The sequence below is a fragment of the Lampetra planeri genome, chromosome 49 (assembly GCF_965212315.1).
Source record: "Lampetra planeri chromosome 49, kcLamPlan1.2.h2, whole genome shotgun sequence".
In the NCBI taxonomy this organism is placed as follows: domain Eukaryota; kingdom Metazoa; phylum Chordata; class Hyperoartia; order Petromyzontiformes; family Petromyzontidae; genus Lampetra; species Lampetra planeri.
This window is the reverse complement of record NC_136155.1, coordinates 2,954,843-2,967,409: the sequence shown is the minus strand read 5'-3', so window position 1 is coordinate 2,967,409 and position 12,567 is coordinate 2,954,843. Positions and strand designations below refer to the sequence as shown.

The following is a 12,567-nucleotide window of genomic DNA, read 5'->3' as shown; positions in this document are numbered from 1 at the left end:
GAACCGCTTGAGTTCGAATCCGAGTTCCAGCCACCTGTGATGAAGCCTAAAGTCTCAAATGTAGCGAGTTGGTGGACTCAGCCGAGATCAGCAATTACTGCACAAAAATAAATCCGCATTAAATGTAGTCCTGCACTCAATTTGGGAAATTTCCAGCACTGGGAATTTAAAGTACATGCGACGGATAATACTGTGACGGCGGATGGGAAAATGCTGCCGACAGCTGCATGGATCAGTGGTCTCACTTGGAGGTATCTCAGAGGGAGCTCTGTGATATCCACTTCTGCAGGACTTTCGATAGCACGAAGGGGGTTGCACAGCTCTGCGAGAGATCAAAATAAGCACTTTGTATTATGCCCCGACTCGGATAACACATCAGTAATAAAACTGGGGGAATAAAAAAAGACATGTCAAAGACCTTGTGATTGCAACCATTTAGTGCCCTCAACGGCACAAGCGTTGGTTCGCATCTCGTGTCCACAGCGTGCGCACCCACAAACAGCGGAAACTCAATCCATCCCGTTTCTCAGCGCGCAAGAAAACACGCGGTTACGCCCCCGAGTGCCTCCACACCACGCCAATCACAGCCGCCGCCTCCGCAGCAGACAAGCGACAACTTGGGTTAACCGCTAAAATCTCGCCGGCGACGATGATACACTTTGCACGTCGGAGCGTGCGCGACGGGTGCCTGTGTGCCCTAGTTTCTTTTAGTCCGTGTTGCCAGAGCAGCATCTGGTACCGCGGTGTGGTTGGCAATGGTGAGCGAGACCAGTCTCTGTACGCAGCCAATTTAAGTGGATTTTGGCTTGCAATGCTCGGCGTTCTTTGGGATGCAATTTAACCGCAATGACACAATTGAAAACGAAATTATTATAAAATAACTATAGCTTTGCCATCATCTCCAGGTGGTTGCCAATAAGTGAAATGCTCTGCAATCTGGGCCAATGGATTGAAACTGCAAGAGAATGTTCTTCCCAGGCTCGTCACTGCATCGCACGTGTTCAGATGCCCTTCTGCGGCTGTCTGGAACACTTCCGATATGAGGAAGCCACTGGAGTTATGCACTTTTAAATCACCTATAATAAAAGCTCATTTCTTTAGAACTGCTTTTTGTTTATAGCTTGACCTTCCCCCCCCCGCACCTCTGAGTTGCATGGCTGGCTACGTACGGCGCGAAAGAAGTTCTACACACAAGCTTGTCGCGAACAATGCAACGGGTTTCGTTCTTTGCATTTCACGTTGCCGCGACGTTAGCAAGCCAGCAATCCACAACGAGCGTGGCCAACTCCAGCGACACTGAGCGAGGGTTATGTTGTGCGTTACGCAAACTCCGTTTTAAGTGACACGCGCCACGGTATCCCAATGTAAACACCGTATTGTTGCACTGGAGGGCACAAGCTGGCTCGTGTTTGCCAAACCGTAGCTCAGTCAAGTCAGCTGACGTGCGACCTGGCAGCAGGGCACGTGTTTACTCTCCACTCTCCAAACACAGGATTTATTGCAGCAAAATAAGAAAATGTTAAATCCAAACGAAGTGAAACTTTATTAAAACCAACATCTCCCGTCCGCAAGTCAATGCCGTCTTTGACAAACCGTCGGCGTTGCGAAGCGCACGCGTTGAACTGCAATTATCTTTCCCGTGGTGCATGCGGAGTGTTAGATTGCAGTTAGATTTAAAGGTTGTTGATGTATTCGTGTGGCGAGTCTCTCTGCGTTAGCGGCACGAACAGGCAGCCGCTTGTTTTAACCGTATGAAAACGTTGCTACTGCCCAGGCTTTCGCGGGGGCCGAGCCGTACGGCTCTTCCGATGTGTTTTTGGCTCGGGCCGCCCGTTTTCAGCTCACGAAGAAAGCTCCCCCCGGCATGCGTGTGGCGAAACGTCGGACCGCGTGCCGGACGCCACACAGTGCCACCCAAAAACCACATCGGAGATCTGAAGCATATAATGAACACACGAGCAGCAGCAGCAGCTACAGTACACGCTGCGCTATCCGAGCACATTGAACGTGGAAACATCCCCGCGTGGGATGGAGGTTCATTTGAACCCGTTTAACGTCGCAGCGAGTTAACAGCGCCCTGCGGTTCGTTTTACAGACGGTCCTCAGGGCACAAAAGATAATAAGCCGTGGCACTACATCGACTCGAAATTGATTCGCTTTCACATCCAGTTATCGTCGAGATGAACCACAGCTGTGGTGGCGCCGATCCACTGCTCGTTGATATTTCACCGCGGCAAAATTTTGATTTCTGCTTCGTATCAACAATCCACAGCTGAGCGCAAAACACGGAACGTTTTCCTTGGACTCGATTGCATGACACCCGCTGGTTAGGTGACCTATCCCCTCTGTCTCCCATAGGTTTGTTGTTCAATACTGATCACAATCATCCTCTGGAGCCGTGTGCGAGCAGTGGGCACATGCGGCAGGTTTGTGGTCACGTGTGCGCACAGGTCTGGGAACAAAAAGGGAACCAATGTCCTCCTGGAAAGTCATCAATGACGTTACACAATCGCCGCTCCATTTCGTTACGGGCAACGATTCGCAATTCCAATCCATTTATTTACTGCAAATCGACAGAGCCCGCAGAAGATTATGGGATCAACGCTGTCTACTGCTGTGAACATTTTTGAGTGGAATTGCAAAATCACCAGCCCAAGATTATCTTCCCGAATCATCACCATGATCATCAGCCATGGTCAAGACCTCCCCAAGCCACCACCGCCGCTGCAATGTAATAAATACCGGTTTGAATTAGTCCAGCGTCTAAACGCCACGCTGTGCAAGTTGGCGGTGGGACGTCGTGCTTTTCAAGACACCGTCGCTTCCAAGAGGGATTTTTTTTGAAAGATTTCACCACGACGAACCAGACGGGTCATATTGCAGCATGGCCGTCAGCTTCCCGGTCTCTCCTGTTGAACTTTCAGAAAAACGGAACGTCACGCATCACGGACGCTCGCAAAGGAACCAAAGCTGGGCATCGGCCTCTCTCATCATTTTGTGGAAGGACCGTGGGGAGCCTTGCGACAACGGACATGATTTTTGAAGGTGGGAAACCCCTAGATTCCATGCCCAGCGTGACACAGCTGACGAGGCCGATAATGTCACAGGCCGCGGCCATCACCTCCCGGGGTCCTCTATTTCTCAACTATATTGGTGGTGTCCAATTAAGCCGCGGTTATCGGACCGAAAACCAGCAAAGTAATCGATGACTTTAGATTACTGGATGAGGGCTTGGCTCCTGTGTGGATTGACGTGCCAGGCAAGGGTGTGCGAGCATGACAACTGCACATCACTGCGAGGCTCCTGAAGTTGCAAACATGTATTAGTACCCATTCAAAAAAAAACACCGCTTTGGTCATTACCACCTTGTCACGTAAAAATATATAATCCCAACGGTTGGGGAAATTGCCCTCGATTTCACAGCAGTGGTGAAAGTGAGTTTCCGTCACGGCGAGCACCACTGGCAGCAGGCCCCCCCCCCACCCCCCCCCGATTTATTTAAGTCGTGTTCATATTTAGTTGCCAAGTATTTCTCGGCACTGTTAAACCGTGCACGAGTTCTGTGCCGTGGTCCGTACGGTTGCTATTAAGTCACTGGTATGAAACGAATGGCACCAGGTGAAGCTTCTCAAGAAAAAGGTTAATCAAGAAAAATACGAAGCTCTGAAAGCATAAATACTATTTCATTCACTTGAAATAATAGTGCAGGACACCACCGGGATAAATGCAGGACTTTGTGAACTTGAAAAACGTTTTTTTCTTTCTATTAAGGCTTACTTTGTCCCTAGACGCAACACTTTTTTCAAACTTTGATTTCGGAAGGATAGCTGCGATATTCGGGCCGGCGCGTAAACATGTCGCACAGCTCCCGGCAGGAGGTGGAGATTGAGAACACAAAACTGCGGTGGGATTTCGCGGCCGTGCTGCCACCCGTAGTGGTCCGCTGGTCGGTCGGTACCGCGTGCCCGCTACTCAGCTCTTCTCTATTCTTCCAGCTCAATTGAGTCCCCCCCAGGAGAAGCTCCCAACGTTGGACGTTGCAACACGCGGCACGAGCCGAGAGGGCACATCGGAGCGATCAACAGAGAGCACTCTGCTGCGATCCAGAGGGCCGGGCGGCATGACAACATTGTGGTTCTGGGGTAATTCTGCATCTTGCGTAAACAAGGTGGCTCTTACACTTCATGTCAAATTGGCATTCCTTGCAAGCTGAAGTGGGATGGGCTAAGAGGATTGGAGCTTCGTTTGCTTCGAAAACAAATTCTTTATTGTTCCAGAACACATGACAGTATTTAAGTACCGAGGTGTGAATTTGGTAAACGATCACACAGACATCGCATTGACGCAAGTTACGACCATGTAATCTTCTTATAAACGGAAATGGAATTTGATGATATGAAGCATTTAAAATACTGGGGGGACCTTCACATTTGCAAGCCAGTGCTTTACAGAGGAATAAAACGTCTTACCCCAAAATATCCGGCCCATGCCCAATCCTCCAAACCAAACCCACTACCCGGATTCAACGCAACACTGTCCCAGCGTGGCTCGTGTGGAAATAAACATCGAGGACATCGCCCGACGTAGAGTCGGTGCGTCTCTCTCGCTCGCCTCCAAACAGAAACGTCGGCGGCGCGCGATGCCCACCCAAAGGAGGCAACGTTCTCCGAACTCGCCCAACGCTTTCAACGCGGACAGCTAAAACATCGAACGATCATCGCAACGTCACAAAGGGGCAGCTAACGGAGCGGTTGGGCTGCCGACTTACTGACTCGTTAAGGCATCTCGGGGTGGGGGGGAGAATAGACGCAAGCACGGAGAAATTACGCCGCACGTGCAGACAAACAAACGTGAGCCGGGCCAGGTTTTCCCCAGACGCCCTCAAACTTATTTTGATTTCTTGCGGCCAATAACGGATAAAACACCCGACTACGGCAGAGCGCTGCCGTCGTCTAGAAGCGTCGCGTTTACCGCCAAGACGTGCGCCCGTCGCGGGCGTTTCTCTTCGGGCGCTGCGGAAAACGTGAGCGAGCTCATCGTGCCGCAGTAGCGGCGGCGGCAGCGGGCACCGCTCCTGAACGTGTCCACCGAGAGAACGTGCGGCGGCGTGTGGCCACACGCACGAGCGAATGAGCGGGAGGGCGAGCGGGAGGGCGAGCGAGCGGGCGGGCAAGCGAACCGCAAGAGCGGTCGCGCGCCCATCTTTCGCCGCCATCGCCGTCGCCGCTCACCACTTCTTCTTGTGCGCGTCCATGGACACGCCGCCGGGCCCCAGCGCGACCAGCAGCAGCAGGCCGCCGATGACCGACTGCGTCTGGAAAAAGTCGTACTTCATGTAGTCGTGCATGGCCTTGTTGCTGGACACGGTCCAGAAGGGGTGCATGTAGACGTTCATGGCGAGCAGCCACAGCACCAGCGTGAGCGCCGCCAGCTTGGTCTTGAAGCCCACGGCCACCAGCAGCATGAGGGCCGTGCCCACCAGATCCTGCACGATCTGGGGGGGGGGGGGGGGGCGTGGGATCGGTCGACAGGCGGAGGTCAGGGAGGGCGTGCGACGATGCATCGGTTAAAATACATTTTCTCACAACGCACACATCTTCTTGGTTCTTTCGGTAAAGTCACGTAGAATGGAAATAATAAAATAATAAAAATAAAACATAATAAAATAATTCTCACGACGTTTCGGCCACAACGCAAGCAGCCGTCCTCAGGTGAAGAACACGGTGTTCATTCAGACGCTGTCTTTCTGACAGACCTGTTCTTCACCTGAGGATGGCTGCTTGCGTTGTGGCCGAAATGTCGTGAGAATTATTTTATTATGTGAAATTTGTATTATTTTATTATTTCCCTTCTACGTGACTTTACCGAAAGAACCAAGAAGATGAATCCCGTCATTTGCGTAAGCAGCCGTGCTGTTCGGCCAATGGCGTAGCCAACGAGTGTGCAGGCGGTGCAACTGCACTGGCGCCCACTGGCCAGAGGGGTCTGGTCGCGGGGCTGTAACGAGCAGGGAAACTGGACAGGGTGGGATGGCCCATTTTAATTCCTTGCACCAGGGCCCATGTCAACCATGCAATGCAACTCAGTGCGGCCTTTACATTTTGCCAAAGAGCAAATGCATTTAAACATGTTAGTGCAAAGTGTGGAAGAATTGATAAAATACCATGAAGAGGGGCTCAATAAGGCTCCCTCTAGTCCAGGCCCTTCCACTAGCAGTGGAGTGAGCAAGCAATTGCAGGGCTGCACCTTCACTTTGTACAAGAAGGGTGGGGTAGTGTGGAAGTGCAGAGGCAGTGCAGTTCGTTTGGTTGGTTATCAATTCAGTAGACCCAAGTTTGATTCTTGGCCACGGTCAAAATAAGTCACCGAACTCCCGCTTGACAATTACACCGCGCCGAACAACCAAGAGCTCTCACATCTACGTGCTCGCAGCTTGGCGCAGCCGGAAGAACCCTTGGGACACAAACAGGGAACGCGAGGGAATGGACGTACGGAGAAGAAGCTGGCCTCGAAGTTGAGCAGGGTCATGAACATGAGTGTGAGCAGCACGCGACCTCCCAGCTGCATGTATTGCTTGGGTGAGTTCTCGCCCATGGTGGGCACCCCCGCGAACATGCTGCGTCCGTCCGAGCGGTTCTCCGCCAGCAGCAGCAGCAGCCCCCCGCCCAGTGCCAGGTTCCTGGTCACACGGCGGCAAAGGCGAGAGAGAGAGAGAGGAGTCTCTTTGGTACGGCATTCGAAAAAGCAACGGATAGGGTGCAAAACTGTGCGTGTGGCGAGCCTAACAGAGAGAGGGAGGGTCCCCGTTGCCTTTCAACATAGGGCAGTCCGGCATTGGTTAAAGCGAACCGGACTATGCCGACGAAACACTGAATGTGGAAACCGGAGTTTTTGCTTGCGTAGAACCAATGCTGCTGAAAAGATGTTTGGCAAAGGGGTTGTGATAAAAACAAGAAAAATGCACGTACAGAAATAAATATGGGAACGTGGCATTAAGATTTTCAAGGGCAGCGCGAGGACATGCCGAGGTTAGGTGGGGGACACGGGACCACACTCAAGAAAAATAAATAAAGGCGCCAGGAACGAAGATGCGAAAAAGGAGGCAGAGGATTGGAGTCCTGAAGGGGAAATATTTGGCGGGAACTTCTAAAATATTTCAGCAAGTTCAGGGAGAGAGAAGGTATAGAAGGGGGTGTGCGTGGTGGTGTACGTGGTGGGGTGAATAAATGCTTGTCCAGAGCACTTCCGTCGTGTGACACTCAACAAGCGTTGACATCGCGTACCTCATCAGGAAATGTGCGTCCCACAGTATGTTGTAGGCGAGCGTCTGCAGGGCGATGATCACAAAGAGTCCGTAGCAGGCGTACGACACGAAGTTTCTGCTGAGCACGAGCACGCAGCCACCTTTAAAAAGAAACACGGCATCGGTGGTGTCAGGTCACACCGCCTCCGCCACGGCGCTTGCGACTAATCCCCAACGCCGCGAACCCGCCGGCCCCATTCTCTTATGTAAGCGCGAGCAATATTTAGCAGAGGACGCGCTATTTACGTTTCACACGGAAGGCTCGTCCCTGGTTGAGAGCTGAAGCACCTATCACTAAAACAAACGTCCGGTTTAGCTGAGAATTCTGGCGAGTGATGACACGGGGCAAGCAGCCTATCACGCTCAAAGCTAGCGCACAAACTCGTCAGATGTTGGAACGTAAGCGAGGTTGAACCAGAACCGCGCTTGGATGTGCGATTTACTGGACATCTGTGAAAAAGAGCCGTTTAGCTCATCGGATTCCTCCAGTATAAATAAAGGTTCTGACCATGACGCAAACAGGTTCTGTAAGTTGCAGGACTACGTGGTAGACGTCAGAGTAAAGTGCCGCAAAAACCTATTCGTACGCTCCCACGTCTACGCTCACCATATTAACAAACCCACACAGACCAGTGGTGGTGACATTCCCCTGCACGGAGAAGAAACCGAAATTAGTCCCTGGAATTCATTTCAACTTTTTCTCCCCTCCCCCCCTTTAACTCAGTTCCTATCGTCCCGTCTCTCCCCGCCACCAACCATCACCATCACCACCACCACCACCACCACAGACGGCACTGCAGCCACCACCGCAGCCGCTACCGCATCATCGCCGTCGTCAGCAGGGCGCCGCCCGGTCCGCTTACTGAGCTGCCCGACGAGGTTGATGAAGACGAAGAGCGAGGCGAGCACGAAGCCGGCGCCCCACATGCGGTCGATGTAGTCCCTCTGCAGGCTCCACTGGAACCACATGCGCACGCCATCCTCCAGGAAGGTGCTCACCAGGCAGAGCCGTGCCAGGTGCGGGAGGTAGTGCTTCGTTACCCTCAGGAACTGCGCGCGTGGCAGGAGAGAGACGAGGTGGTGCCCTCCTCCTTCAAACCATTTCTCTCCGCGCGTCACCGCGAGATTTTTTTGCTTTGATATTAAAGGACGCCGGCCAACGTCGGGGTGGGTGAGTGGGTGGGGGGAAGCTCAAGAGACGCATTCATCTCACACCGTGGGAGTGAGAATTATTGTGCCATGTACGTGGCGTATTACCTGGCATGAGCTAACCGCCCGGAATGCGCCCCGCTTTCTTTAAGATCTCGGAAGCCGGGCGGATTTGAGCGCGCTTATTCGCTTGGATGGGCGACCACCATGCGCGGCAGGTGTTATAGGCTGCTACGGGGCTACGTGCAGAGCACAGCAGCAAAATCCATTATTGTACCGTACTTCCACCTTCCCACATCTGAGCTCTCCAACTTCACCGACCCTCACCGACTAGCGTGGTTAAGTACGATTAAACAGCCCCTACAAACCCGCGTGATTTTGGGGAGGCTGCGAGGTTGCCAGGATATTGCAGTGTAGCAAATGGAGACGACAAAAATGGATGGTGATGCCATCTCCATGGACGTTTGAGTATTATCCTCTCATATGCAGGAGTTTGCTCCAGGTACAGTACTGCACAGTTTCCTTGCACATGTAAAACCATTCTCAAATGGAATTGGCTGAACACCGAAATGCAAGACCCTCCTGTAAAAGGATCTTCAGGTAACGTTTTTCTGGATATATGGTTGAGATATTTGCCAAAGATCCCACTTAAATGTAGTCATGGACCGCCTGCACGTACACAAGGACTATGACGGCGAATCAGAAAGCAATTTTAAATCGTAATTTAAAAACAACATTCGTGAACGCTATGCTTATACAGCTGTAGATTACATGTCATCCTCAGGAGTTTTCGTATTAATGTTCCCTGTGTGCATGCAATATGGCTTAAAGCACACAGCACACTCAACAAAAAGGGCAGTGTGATGAACTATTGATGCATAAGTAAATAGCAGTCCGCCAGCAGATGGGTTATCTGATATTCTGGTCCATAGCAACAACACTGGCCAGACAGGTGAAAGTTCTGTTTGCAAAGTGCCAGGCAATTGGTCTTCAGCAAGTACACCCATGGCGCAGACGATGCCTCACGTTGTTACACATCAACATGCCATTATCTCTGGATTATGCACCAGATTTGCAGACTGCAAATGTACAAGCACATTTACAACCATTCTTTCTATCCACTGCTGGACGAGGAGCTCCCCAAGCCGTGTGGGGATTCGACCACGCTTCACCACGCTGGCCTGTGCCGGTTGAAGGAATGGCGAGCACAGAAATGCAGCAGAGCCATGGATTTTGCTGCACCGATAGTCCTCTGCTGCCCACCACATAGCCCCACAAGCTCTGTGGCAACCTGGTTTGTGCACGGTGCACACCCATCCAAGCACTGCTCATACTCAACACCTGCTTAGCTCTTCCAAGGTCTGATGAGGTTGGTCGCATTCCAGGTGATTTGGCCTTAGGCTTTACTGCTAACAGTCGCAGTTAACTGTATTTATTTTCGATTTAAAGCTGTAGTGACTGCAGGAATTCATCTTCTTGGTTCTTTTGGTAAAGTCACGTAGAAGGGAAATAATAACAGCGTCTTTCCGACAGACCTTCTACGTGACTTTACCGAAAGAACCAAGAAGATGTTTTTATTTTACCATCATAACTGAGAATCACCAGCCATTACAAGTGCCATAAGGATAGCGATGTGCTTCTTATAAATATCCGCACACATATAATCTACAGTCCTATATTCCAATAAGTGATTTTAAATACAATTATATTTTATGTTCTGAGATGCAAGGAGAAATGACTCATCCAGCCTTAGGTCTTTCTCTACGGATAAAAATGACCATACGACTGATTAATAAGAATGAAACCACTACAAGAAACGACGCTGTATGTGGAAAGCGTTTTAACACGTGTGCAAATGCCACGCACCCAGCCATATGGTAACAGGAAAGGCAAACTCCCATGCCCCCATGAGTGTTCACTTCATTCACTCAATGAGTAATTCATTCCCGTTTCGACTTTTAGTTAAGCCAATTATTTTTTATTTTTAAACCAAAATGTATCCCGATTGAGCCATTGCAATGGTGCCATTATTTTGTCTCACACAGCATTGCATCCTTTACCGTAAGATTTCGGCCCGCAGAAGCAGATATCACAAGGGAGCTACCTTTGAAATCCTTTCTAGCGAGTGACCTCTGGTCCCCACACATCAAAGGGAAGCAATCTCCCCCAACCATAACCCTTGGAGAATAATGTTCATCGCATGTACAAACCCATATATTATTTCCAGACGTGGAATTTATTAGGAGTGCAGACCCAAACTTAATTGCGATGACATACATGTCAACCACTTATCAGTGCCCTACTTTACTACACACCAATTCGGACTTTATTGGTCACCCCGTGTCCTTACAAATCTCAACGTTCAACCTATAAAGTCCCATCACACGGGAGATACACAAACAGACGCATTTTTTAAAAACTCACTTCCCCTGTACAAGAATACGGGTAAACCATACGGGTTGACATGCATGCGATGGTCGTATTTTGTGCGCAGTCATTAGTGACCGGCCTAAGGACACATTCTCTCTCACACACTTCTCGAGAAGATCGTTTCATCCGAGGCGACTCAAACCCCGGATTCGAACCGGGGTTAGGGAACTTAAGGGGTTCTCTGGCCCAGCGCTCCCATCTCCTGAGACACGCGCACACCTCAAGACGAGATAGAGGAATGGCCTTAACATTTCCTCTCGCCCCACATCGGTTGGCACCGTTTTACATTCAAGGAGAATGAATGCACGTCGCTGGGTGGGAGATTATCTGGTTTTAAAGTCAGCGTTTACAGGCCCGAGCCGGTGGGTGGTAATTCCACATGCCTATGGCGGGTCTTATCTATAGGTCAACCAACTGTTGACTTTCCAACACAAGTTGTTGTTCTTTTAGAAGTTGAGAAGACTGAGCTGAACGCGCATTGAGTTTAAAACGTCTCCAGATGGAACGGCGTCAATTAATCACTGAACGGGCCCCAATTTCGTCAGATTTCAACAGCTAAGCAGAGGCTGAGTTGCACTTGGGAGGGAGATCGTCGCCTAATGGAGCGCGGGTGTTGGTTGGAGGCTTGACGTCAGTACGGCGATGGATTCGTGAATCCATCTGTGCAGCGCTGCGTGCGTTTGTGCCCTCATGCAAATGAATGAGTAGTGGGCAGCAGAGGGCAGTGCAGCGTAATCAACTGTTGCGCCGTTACGGGACTCTACCTGAATGCTCCCCCCGCCTTCACCAACACCACACGGACCAGCGTGGTGAAGTATGGTCAAACGAGCCCTCGATGCGGCCGTGGGGAGGACGCTATCGACCCAGATAGACAATGGCCGACGACTGTTGAAACCCCAACGTTGACTCCGTGAAGCAAAGATGCGAACCGGGGAGCCCAAATCTGCGAGTGTAGAAGCAGGCACGAGGAGGTTGATGGGGATGCTGATGAACTCCTTTTACCTGGTCAGCCACGTCCTCAGCGCGGGACATCACGTCCGCGTTGCCCTGCATCTCTGCACTCGTCTCGAGCAGCAGCAGCAGCGGCGAAGACGACGACTACGACGGCGACGCACGCTCGAGGAGTCTCTCTCAGCACCGCTCCCGGGACCCCTTTCCTCGACTTCACAAGCAGCCTCGGGGGGGGAGGGAGGGAGGGCAGCAAGCGGCAACGCTTCGCCTAAGGAGAGAGGTAATGTAACAGGCGCTGTCCGAAACAACGAAGCCGCGTCCGCCATCTTACGTGAGGCAAGCGTCCCCATACTGAACCATAGCAAGGGGGCGTGGCTCGATGACGTCACCGCGCGTCGCCCCGTGGGGTTGGTGGTAGAAGTTGGTCTACCCGGATCAAGATGGCCGCCGTGTTGTTCCCGTCTCAATTTGTACGGCGGTCTTCGCGGCCATTGTGAGTGAGCGGGTGGGGGGGGTGGGGGAGGGGTGGGGGAGGGGTGGGGGAGGGGCACGTGGACGAGGGAATCGGGAGGCGCCACGTCGGGTGTCGTGATGACGTCATCGCGCCGACTCAGTTTTGAATGACATCATTTTCAAATAGGGTTTTGCGGGCAAGCCCGGTGGTATGACGTCACAAATGGTATAATATGGTGACGTCACGGTAAGTGTCAGCGACAATGACGTCGCTGAGTCAA

General features: G+C 51.5%; 1 protein-coding gene across 1 annotated transcript; it reads right to left on the bottom strand.

The window, feature by feature from the left end:
• Nucleotides 1–4,244: 4,244 nt before the first annotated feature.
• LOC144734051 (surfeit locus protein 4-like) lies at nucleotides 4,245–12,106 on the bottom strand. The gene is made up of 5 exons (XM_078616100.1): nucleotides 11,885–12,106; nucleotides 8,167–8,353; nucleotides 7,284–7,404; nucleotides 6,493–6,679; nucleotides 4,245–5,494 (listed from the first exon to the last, which is right to left on the bottom strand). The coding sequence occupies exons 1-5, from the start codon at nucleotides 11,933–11,935 to the stop codon at nucleotides 5,228–5,230; spliced, it is 813 nt and encodes a 270-aa protein (XP_078472226.1). The 5' UTR covers nucleotides 11,936–12,106; the 3' UTR covers nucleotides 4,245–5,227.
• Nucleotides 12,107–12,567: the final 461 nt, after the last annotated feature.

Coding starts and splice junctions, on each gene's coding strand:
- LOC144734051 (XM_078616100.1), bottom strand. CDS start 11,935: ATGCAGGGCAACGCGGACGTGATGTCCCGCGCTGAGGACGTGGCTGAC. Junction 7,405..8,166: donor CAACCTCGTCGGGCAGCTCA/GTAAGCGGACCG, acceptor TTCTTTTTAAAG/GTGGCTGCGTGCTCGTGCTC. Junction 5,495..6,492: donor TCGAGGCCAGCTTCTTCTCC/GTACGTCCATTC, acceptor CCCCCCCCCCAG/ATCGTGCAGGATCTGGTGGG.